General features: G+C 44.3%; 1 protein-coding gene across 1 annotated transcript in view; it reads left to right on the top strand.

The window, feature by feature from the left end:
- LOC308312212 (E3 ubiquitin/ISG15 ligase TRIM25-like) overlaps nt 1-10,200 on the top strand; it is a 13,602-nt gene extending 3,402 nt beyond the window's left edge. The window contains exons 3-8 of the mRNA XM_080794596.1: nt 1,139-1,219; nt 1,795-1,947; nt 3,199-3,361; nt 4,100-4,138; nt 5,709-5,789; nt 7,764-10,200. Of these exons, the coding sequence (XP_080650722.1) occupies nt 1,139-1,219; nt 1,795-1,947; nt 3,199-3,361; nt 4,100-4,138; nt 5,709-5,789; nt 7,764-8,320 (1,074 nt within the window). The 3' untranslated portion in view covers nt 8,321-10,200. The remainder of the gene's footprint in view (nt 1-1,138; nt 1,220-1,794; nt 1,948-3,198; nt 3,362-4,099; nt 4,139-5,708; nt 5,790-7,763) is intronic.
- Nucleotides 10,201-10,585: the final 385 nt, after the last annotated feature.

Here is a 10,585-nt window from a genome sequence, read left to right as displayed (position 1 = left end):
CCAGTCTGCGTTTTTGTTTCCATATAGTCCTCGTTGTTGCTCCTCTTCGAGTGTTCAGGTTTTCATTAAAGATGTCCTTCATTTTAGGGTCCTTAATTATGTATCCTTTAATATAGACCATAACTTCATCCAGCGAAATATTCCCTTGCACACAAACACACTCTGGTGTGGTATGGAATATAGTAGCAATGCTCGGTCCACAATAACACCCTTGATCTGCAGCTGGGTGTCTGTAATCACAGACAATGGAACCCAGAGCCCGGGCAGAGGCCTTTTTGGGGCGGTTCTGGACAACCGTGGGTCCGACCGACTCGACACCAGGCACTGCACTCCCTGTGGTGGTGTGGGACGAAGCCGTATTTAGGCAGGCCCAAATATGGAGTCTGGCCCAGGCAGAAGCATTTTGTGGCAATATGGAGTCTGGCCCGGTCAGAGGCCTTTTGTGGCGGTTCTGGACAACTGTGGGTCCGACCGACTCGACACCGGGCACTGCACTCCCTGTGGGGGTGTGGAACACGCGTGTCGAATTTTGAAGTAAGTGGGACGAACGGTTCTCGAGTTCCGTGGATTACAGACGTACAGACACACAGGGACTACTTGGTGCATTCATAGTTGGATGATGTCACCGCTACTCAGTTGTACTGCATTTATTGGGAAATGCCAGGACACTAAATCAACCGGACAATAATCTAATACTCAGCTGTGATTTAAGCTCATTTGGCATCATGATGTCATGTCACCGGCGCTGCTCAGTTGTACTGTATTGGGAAATGCCAGAACGCTAAATCAACTGGACAATAATCTAATACTGTCTAATGCTGTACTTAAGCTCTTTTGGGGTCAATCAATGGAACACCACTCTTCCTATGCCACTGAATGTGGAACGCCCTACCAACAGCCGTTAAGAAATGTGAATCCCTAGACTCCTTCAAAACCTCTCAAAGAGACTGCAATTCTAAACTGGCCCCTGTAAAAGTGTTTAAGTACCCCCCCCCCCCCATACTGTACATGTTTTCCCTTCATTTCTAACAGTGTATATGATGATTTCCTTTTATATGTTTGCATAGAAGTGTATGCCTTTTAAATGTTGCCTGTATGCCTATAAACTGTTCAATCAATCAAACTCTCCATGTTCTAGGTCCAGGCCTCTACTGTGCTGGAGGACAGTGAGGCTTTGTTTGCTGAATTGTCCCTCCGTCTGGAAAAGACCAAGGCAGAGGTCAGACACACATACGCACACACGCAGCATAGTGATACTGATAATTATACCTAGATGGAGCGTAAATGATAATAACGTTATATACATGCAATAGGTATTGTAAGTGATTTTTCATTTTTGTCAAACTGATCATAATAGCTCAATATTCTGTAATCATTGCAATATTCTGTAACCATTGCTATAGTGTTTGTTGAGCAACCAGGGTCTCTACAGCTCTTTACTACATTTTATTTTATTTTATTTTATTTTATTTTATTTTATTTTATTTTATTTTATTTTATTTTATTTTATTTTATTTTATTTTATTTTATTTTATTTTATTTTATTTTATTTTATTTTATTTTATTTTATTTTATTTTATTTTATTTTATTTTATTTTATTTTATTTTATTTTATTTTATTTTATTTTATTTTATTTTATTTTATTTTAGCAACTGCTGAGACTTGACCGTGTCTGTGTCTCGTATTCTTTCATAATGGCATGTGGAGGATTATTGAACAAATCAGTATTTCAGTGTATTCCTGGCTCCAAGTTTACTCGGCACTCCGTTTATTACCGTGTGCCTTCCACACAGGTGCGAGGCAAGCTGGAGGCCAAGGAGCGTGCCGTAGTCGGGCGCACCGAGAGGGACATCGAGATGATGGAGAAGGATCTGGAGGAGCTGAGGAGAAGAGACCAGGAGATCAGTCAGCTCCTACAGACGGAGGACAACACCCACTTCTTGCAGGTGAGGAGCAGAACTTGACACGGACGTTTTAAGAGAGTACGCTGCATGGAAATCGCTAAAAGTATCATCTCGGTTATGTTGCCCAATACCGTATCGAGGGTTAATAATAATGGTGATCTTACTTTGAAGTCATATGGCCCAGCTCTGGGACAGAGAGAGAGCAGAAGGATGAGACAAGATTAAAAGCCTGAGGCGTGAGTCAGCATTGGCTAATGGAAAAAAAACCCTGAGCCTGGCTGCCATAGTGCTTTCTAAGGATGCGATAATGGAGGGGAAGGAGTTGTGTGGATCTAGCCCAGGGGTGGTCAACTTTGACGATGGAGAGGGCCATTATATTTCCATGCTCCCTCCAGATTGCATGCACGTCGTAGCAAAAATAGCCGATATACAAGTTCAAAACGCGTTTTGAACTTGTAGATCAGCTATTTTTGCTATATTTGAATTGAAATCCTGAAAAGTCATTTTAACTAAATACAAATATATTGGACATAAAAAAGACAATAACATTATTTGTAATACTACTCGGCAAGCCACTAATTTAGACTGTAAGTAATTAAAGCGGGTCATGTTTGCATGTTTGGAATTGTAACAGCTGAAATCAATAACATATCTGTATTCTGAAATTAATCTGTGGGCCACATTAAGTGAAGGTGGGGGCCGCATGTGGCCCATGTATGATCTTCTAGACAATGGTCTGGACCCAAAAAAGAAAAATCACACCCGTGTGAACTGTGAAGTGAGGGGCGCTATTATCATCGTACAAAAATTTAAAAAAATAAATTGAGGCCCTCACACCTGTCCGCCACCGATCTGACTGATATGCCCATTTATGGAGATCTCTATGTATGTCTGTCTTTTGTCCCTTTTGTGCCCACATATGGAGATGACTGATTTGTTTGTTCCTGATGCCATGACAACACATTGGTTAGACAACACACTCCATATTTTGGTGTAGCTGCATTGAACTGTGAGCTTGTAGACTATTTGCACATGAAATAAGGCTGGTTAATTCGTAATGTTGATGTTTTTGTGTCCCAGATAGACATTAAAGGGTGGGGGGGGGAAGGGGGTTGTCCCTGGAACAACATATTTTCAGATGGGGGTCGGTGGCCAAATGCATATATTTCTGGGCATGAAAATGTTTGAGAGCGACTGACATAGAAACATAAGGGTTTTTGTCAGAAAACTCTCCTGATTTAGAAGACATTTGTAGAATCTAAGTTGGGTCTAAAAATGGGTTTAATCTCCCAGGCGGCCCCACTGCTGAGCGTACCTCTCACCATCGGCCGGCGCTCCAGAGCCCAGAGCCTGCCGACGTCGGAGGCCTTCAGCGCGGCCAGGAAAGCCCTGTGCCACCTGCGCGCTCGCATGGACGAGGTGTGCAGGGAAGAAGTGGACAAAATCTGTCGTGCCGGTAGGGGATATATATATACAAATACAGACTTTTCAGTATGTTATACCTTGGTACTGCAAGCAAGCATATTTTCATGCCGATACTTTTGTATACAGGCCTTTTACTATACAGATTATTTTGATATTGTAAAAGGAAAACAAAATGACGCGTATGCAACTATGCATTATATGAATACATTGTCATATCAATTAATTTGACGATGGAATTTAAATGTTCAAGAGGACCAATGTGCTATAAAAAGTCATTTTTTATCCATTTGCACACTTTAGGGGGTTAATGTAAAATTGAAAGGAACTACAACATGCATTTTAAAACTATTTGTAATATTTAATATCATATTGTTTGTATAACCAGTCCATAAAGCAGTTTTAGCTGCAGTACCATAATGTCCTGATGTGTTGGGGGTGCTGTGTAACGTGTATGCAAATAATTTTCTCCGATACACCCTCATTCCAGCCACTCCCCTCGCGTATATCTAGTGTGTGGCCGAGCATAGGCATGGTCTCATTGTTCAAAATGGGGTATTTGTGGGGATAGAAGACGCGTAGGGGAGCCCAAACAAACACAAACAAATAAAATAAAGAAAAGTTGCATTTCGTGTTGTAGGACCTTTAACACAGAGTCAGCCTCTTTAACGGCAGAATTACACATTCGCACACTTCACCACGCACACACAACGGTTCCACTGGCACCATGTTTCACGATTTATGAGGATGTTTCTCTACGTTTCCTTCCCAGTTAACGAGAGCGATGTGTCTGTTGGAGAGTGTGTAAAAGGTAAGCACATGAAACAAGACACACACACACACACACACACAGTACAGTAGACACAACCCTGTCAACCCTGACACTGTCAGCAGCAGGTGACCCAGTTTATCAGACTGAAGGCTTTAACATGGCATCTAACACCGAGTGGGACAGTAACATCAATTATTCATTCAGCTTGAAGAGGACAATGAGATTGTCCAGTACATTGTACAACACACTATGGCACACCTCCAGTTCATTTCAGCTCTGTTAACTTCTAATGTCATCATCATTCACCTATAAAAAGATGTATTATTTATATTGCGATGGGAGAGCGCTGTCCAGCCAACACCAACTCGGGACTCCTGAATCAATGCCCTCCTACACTCAGGGCCGTGAGCTATACAGTGTTGTTAGCTAAGCTGTCACGCCCATTGTTATAATAATAATTATCATTATAAATGGGTTCCATCGCGCCTCAAGCCTAAATCGGGCTGGTCCGGTGCATCTCAGGAGCAGACACATAATAGCTGAACAAAGAAGATGTAATCTGACGTCATTCTTGCCTTGCACGGTGCACCCATCCAATAATTATTATTAGTTAGTAGTAGTAGTAACCATAGTAACAGCAGGAGTAGTAGTAGTAACAGTAGCTGTCACAGTAGCTTGTAGTAGTGACAGGAGAGACAGATACTTAGTGCTTCAGTCTCGCTTGTTGGTGCACCAGGCTCTAGCACAGCCGTTGTTGTTTGATTTGCTGGCTGTGGTATAGTAGTCGTTGCTGGCATTATTTTGTGTCCTGATCCCATCATTTCCAGTGGCAGTTTTTTTATCTTAAGATGGGGCATAATAAACAAAACAGAAACCTGTTCCAATAAAAACTTCATATGATTTTCCACCTATTCTTTTGTCATTGAGCCAATTCCCCCATTTTCTCCCAAACCTGGCCTTGAGAAGGGTGTGTAGACAAGCATAATGTCTCCTCCGAAACATGTGAAGTCGCCAGCCCGACAGTGAAGAGTTTCACCAGAGGGTGAAACATGTGAAGTCGCCAGCCCGACAGTGAAGAGTTTCACCAGAGGGTGAAACATGTGAATTCGCCAGCCCGACAGTGAAGAGTTTCACCAGAGGGTGAAACATGTGAAGTCGCCAGCCCGACAGTGAAGAGTTTCACCAGAGGGTGAAACATGTGAAGTCGCCAGCCCGACAGTGAAGAGTTTCACCAGAGGGTGAAACATGTGAAGTCGCCAGCCCGACAGTGAAGCGTTTCACCAGAGGGTGAAACATGTGAAGTCGCCAGCCCGACAGTGAAGCGTTTCACCAGAGGGTGAAACATGTGAAGTCGCCAGCCCGACAGTGAAGAGTTTCACCAGAGGGTGAAACATGTGAAGTCGCCAGCCCGACAGTGAAGAGTTTCACCAGAGGGGCATGATAACGCATGCGGAGGAACACTAATTAAATTAAATAATAAAATGACACTAAATCTGGACAATGTGGTTGTAGTGATTTATGAATGAATTGCAAGTGTAAAAAAAATACTGCAGTCTCTCTCTCTCTCTCTCTCTCTCTCTCTCTCTCTCTCTGTCATCTTCATTTGTAGCCACGCCAGCGTCGGCGTTCCCTCTCTCCTCTCTGTCTCTCCAGCCGACTGACCAGCGAATGAGAGCAGCGTTCCTCAGGTGTAAGTACAGTAACACCTGTCAGTCACTCGACACCCTGTTTCCATTCCTCACATCTCTCGGAATCTTTTCATCCTTTGACCTCCCCCCTTCTGTCTTTTTCGTTGTCTCCTTGTCTGTTTTTCCACCTCTGTCTCCCTCTTTCTATACCCCTCTCTCCGTTCCTTTCTCTTCTCCATATAGCTCTTTAGTGTACGAGACACCTGAGAAGCCGGCTGGCTTTTTTGTTGTTGTTTGTATGAGCCTCATCAATGATCGATGATAGGGCATCGTACTGTACTTATGACATCCGATCCCATTGTTGGTGGGGGGGGGGGGGGCATTCCCCAACGGATGCAAGCAGAGAGCACAGTATAGGGCACCGTGTTATGTCGTGTCAATAATTCAACAGGTCACACACAGCCAGATTAAGGCAGCGTGTGTCATATTTCCACTAGAGGCCAAATGTCAGCCACAATGCTTGGCCTGTCTAGGTGTCGCTATAGTTGACGGCAATAGCAGAGGGGAAATATGGAAACATAGTGATCTACCGGTACTGATGTCTAAAAGAAACGGTGTCTCTGTGATGCTTTTGAGTACTTAAAGGACAACTTTAGTTTTTTTCAACCAAGGTTCATGTTTTAGGTTGTTATTAGAGAAACTAAAAGGTGAGTGTTAATTTTCTTTCATTTGCTGCTTTCTTTTGTTTTGGGTATTTTAGCAGTTTTTGACAGGGGGGCGGGGGCATTCGAGCATGGGGCTAAGTATGTATTTCTTTACAAAATATTATGGCGATTTATTTTTTTATTATTTACCATAGTCCTAATAAACCCCAAAGAAATTACATCTGACCACAAAAGATAACAGGATCTATTGAATGTGACAAACTGACATATTGAGCCCTATACACACAGTATAAGCCTTCCCCAGTAGGTAGATCACATTCAGTAGATCCTGTGATCTTCTGTGGCCAGATGTAATTTCCTGGGGTATATTAGGACTATAGTAAATAATACAAAAATAAATCACCATAAAATGTTGTAAAAAAATACATAGTTAGGCCCATGCTCGAATGCCCCCGCCCCCCTGTCAAAAAGAGCTAAAATCCCTAAAACGAAAGAAAGCAACAAATGAAAGAAAATTAACATTCATCTTTTACTTTCTCTAATAACAACCTAAAACACGAACCTTGGTTGAAAAAAACTAAAGTTATCCTTTAAGTTCCCACCATATTTTTGGGTTGATTTTGGTTTGAAAGTCCACAAATAGATTCTTACTGCTGCTGGCAGTGGCGTGCACAGATAGACACTAGGGGGTGCTAGAGCACCATCTGCCCTTGCCCTCTGGACAGCAATGTGCCCTTTTGAAAAAAAAAAAATATATATATATATATAGACCATGATCAATTCTTGATAAAAAAAATAGCTTCTAATATATTATTTATGCCCCAAAATATATACATCTCACACTATTAAGGCAACCGGCCGGTTCCACGCGCTGTACACACGGTGCCCTTTTTTCACTTGAGCACCTGCCCCTCTAAATGTCTGTGCACGCCACTGGCTGCTGGGTAAAGGGTAAGTGATTTGACGAATGTGGTTTCTCCAGTGTTCTGCTGGTGGGTGGACATGTATGGCAGGCGAGTGGAGAGGAGGGCTTGTCTTAAATGTGTTGACTCATCTTCATCCTGCATTATTCATAGAACAACAGGATGCAGGCTGCTCTGTTTTAGAGCTGTATATTACCAGTTGTAAATGTGACAAATTGTTAGTCAGAGGTGGATTTCTGCGTTTCTCTCCCTTTGGCTTTTAGGCAATTTCTTTGAACCCATTTCTGCTCTCCGATTCTGACCCTAATTCTCTGTCGCTTCTGTCTCTCCCCTATGTTCAGTTTGTACGTAACATCTCGCAATGCCTGTGTGTAAGCAAGCTGTATCTCAGCGCTTATCTGCAATTCATCTTTCTCCCTCTCTGACCCCATCCTTTCATCGTCTTCAGTCTCCTCTCGCCTGTCTCTCGACCCGGACACGGCCCACCCCACCCTGGGTCTGCTGGAGAGCCCCCAGCAGGGGGTCCACTGCGGCGAGGAGCCCCAGGCGTACCCGTCCCACCCGCAGCGCTTCGACTCGGTGGCCCAGGTCCTGTGCCGCGAGGGCCAGTTCGGCGGAGCCAGCTACTGGGAGGTGGAGTGGCGCGGCGGCGGCTGGGTTGACATCGGCGTCACCTACCGCGCCATCGGGCGCAAGGGCGGCGGCAAGCCCTGTCTGCTGGGCCGCAACGACAACTCCTGGCGGCTGCGCTGCACGCACGCCGGCTACGCGGCCTGGCACGACAACCGCAAGACCACGGTGGCGGCGCCGCTGTGTCCGCGCATCGGCGTGTTCCTGGAGCGGCAGAAGGGCGCGCTGTCCTTCTACGGCGTGTCGGACGCCGTGGTGCTGCTGCACACGTTCCGCTGCCCGTTCTCCCAGCCTCTGTACCCGGCGTTCCGCCTCGACCTGGACTCCACGCTGCTCATCTGCCCCCCCGAGGCGGGGAACGGAAACCCGCCTTAAAAAGCCATTCTGACCTGAGATCAGATTCTAAAAAATGTCTTCTCTACATCCTGACAGTTTTCTGAAAAAGCGATGTTTCTATGTCAGTCGTTCTTCGATTTTTCAAAAAATAGCAGACCTACAAGCTCTATGAGCTTGTAGATCTGCTATTTTTCAATAGCTATAGCATAACATAATGCTAACACCAAAGGGGGTTCCCGCCCCAAATTGGGTTAACTGCAACTCTCCTCCAAGACCCTCTCTGGGTTTCCACTAGGACGGAGGAAGCGGATGGTCCGCTCTTGCTTTTGTACCTTTTTTTGTTTTTGTTTTTACAGGTCAGAAGGAAGCACCGCAACCAGAAATGAAACATTTGTGTAATGGTGTACCCAGGGTGAGGCCAATATGTCTGTCCTTTCTATATATTATTTTTCTTCGTCTCCCTGTCATTCGTCTCCTCATCGGTATGCTCTTTCTTGTTTAGCATAGGACAAACTAACACATTTTGGTGTCTTGACAGTGCTGTATTTCCAAACATTTCACTGCGGCCATGGATCCTATGGAGGTCAGTGAAGTCTGGAAAGGAACTCCAGTTCTAAAATGATTTCGCCCCAAAATGTAACCTAGTTGGCTCAAGTGTCAATCATATTTCCCAGCTCTGATCAGTATACATGCAAGATCCAATCCAGAAACTAATTTGGTGAAATTATCGCAATTTCTCCATATCTCCATTGTGACAAACATGGAAGAGGAAATAACCAATCCATGGGAGTCTCCATGATGATGTTTTGTTTGATATGAAGATGCAGTGATTATGGTATCCATAATTGTAAGCATGATCGAGTGTGCCAGGTTTGCTGTGAACATGGAAGTAGGAGACTAGAGAGCTTATATGACCTATCTATTCTGTAGGAAGGAACCCTGTCTGGGGACATTTGTAAAGGACACAGATCCGCTATAAACTGCTTAATACTATTCCTTGATTACCTTAATACAGTTCTGTTATAGAGTCGGTTATAGAGTATGCAGTGTCTGTGAATATGCAAAAGTCACAAATACGTATCGCTAGTGTCGAAGAACACAGCTAGCAGCTGCATAATTATGCTAGTCATCGCGTTAAAATAGTCATTACCATTCGAGTTGGGGAAACCTCACTTTTTACAGTGAAAGTGAAAGTAAACCTTCCTGGTAGCGACCTCAGATGAAATGTCGGGTTTAGGGTTACAGTGTTTTGTTTTGTATTTGATACCCCATTGCCTGCAGCACCGAAGTCTGACGTGACTTTCAGTAGAGGGCGCCAGTATACACAGGTTCATGTACTTTTTTTAATTTGCATTGAAATCCCCCATAGGGGGATTTTGGGTCGCTTCATATAAGAACCGTTTGAAAAGTAAACCGACGATCATTTCTGTCAGGGGGGGTGGCTGTGCGTCGTTAATGATGTCCATTCATGTATGATAACAGCCAGTTTCTGGAGGAAATGGAATTAATGTAGCCGCCCTTGAAACTACAAGGTTATATGAAAGCAATGTCGCTGCTAATATATGTCACGCCCATAGGCGGATCTAGAAATGATGGGCCCCTGGGCCACCGTCATGCAAAAGGCCCCCCACCCCCGTGGACCTTTTCTTTTTCTTCCCGACGTGGCGCATACTTTCTACACGTGTATACGCATAACATTTATGACATATAGGCCTGTGATATTCAGATTTACAGCAAGGCATTGCTTAAAAAATAATAAACAGCCAAAAACTAAGCCAAATAAATGCAAACCGAAGGTTTAAACACACAGTAATGTACCGTATCATGATGGTTTTTGGACTTTTGGGGTTATTTCATTGCCACAAATGAATAAGCCCGTTGTTAATAGCAGTGACAAGGACCGTGTGTGTGTCACTGTTATTCACGTTACCCCTTTTTGGGAGGGGGCCCTGAGCTTGAGCCTCTTCGCGGTCACGCGGACGCTCAAGCTCAAGGGCCCCCCCCCCTAGCTCAGGGCCCCCTGGGCTTTGGCCCAACAGGCCCGTCGGATAATCCACCCCTGGTCACGCTGTCAACACATTGCGTTCCTGAGATTCATCGTTGACGTAAGCTCAGCTGGCAGCGACTCGACTCGTAGTAACCACGAAACATTAAATATCAATACAAAAAAGAAAAAACGTAATTAACATGTCAGTTTCTGTTGTGCGACGGGCAGCTGCAGCCACCCCGCCTATACCTGGAAAGTCTCTGGGTTGTTTAACTCGTTTCTAGCGCTTACTGTGTTACTCTTTGGGTATATTTGTA

The sequence above is a fragment of the Protomyctophum bolini genome (assembly GCF_963924005.1).
Source record: "Protomyctophum bolini genome assembly, contig: SCAFFOLD_159, whole genome shotgun sequence".
Lineage (NCBI taxonomy): Eukaryota > Metazoa > Chordata > Actinopteri > Myctophiformes > Myctophidae > Protomyctophum > Protomyctophum bolini.
This window is presented reverse-complemented; position numbering and strand designations above follow the sequence as displayed.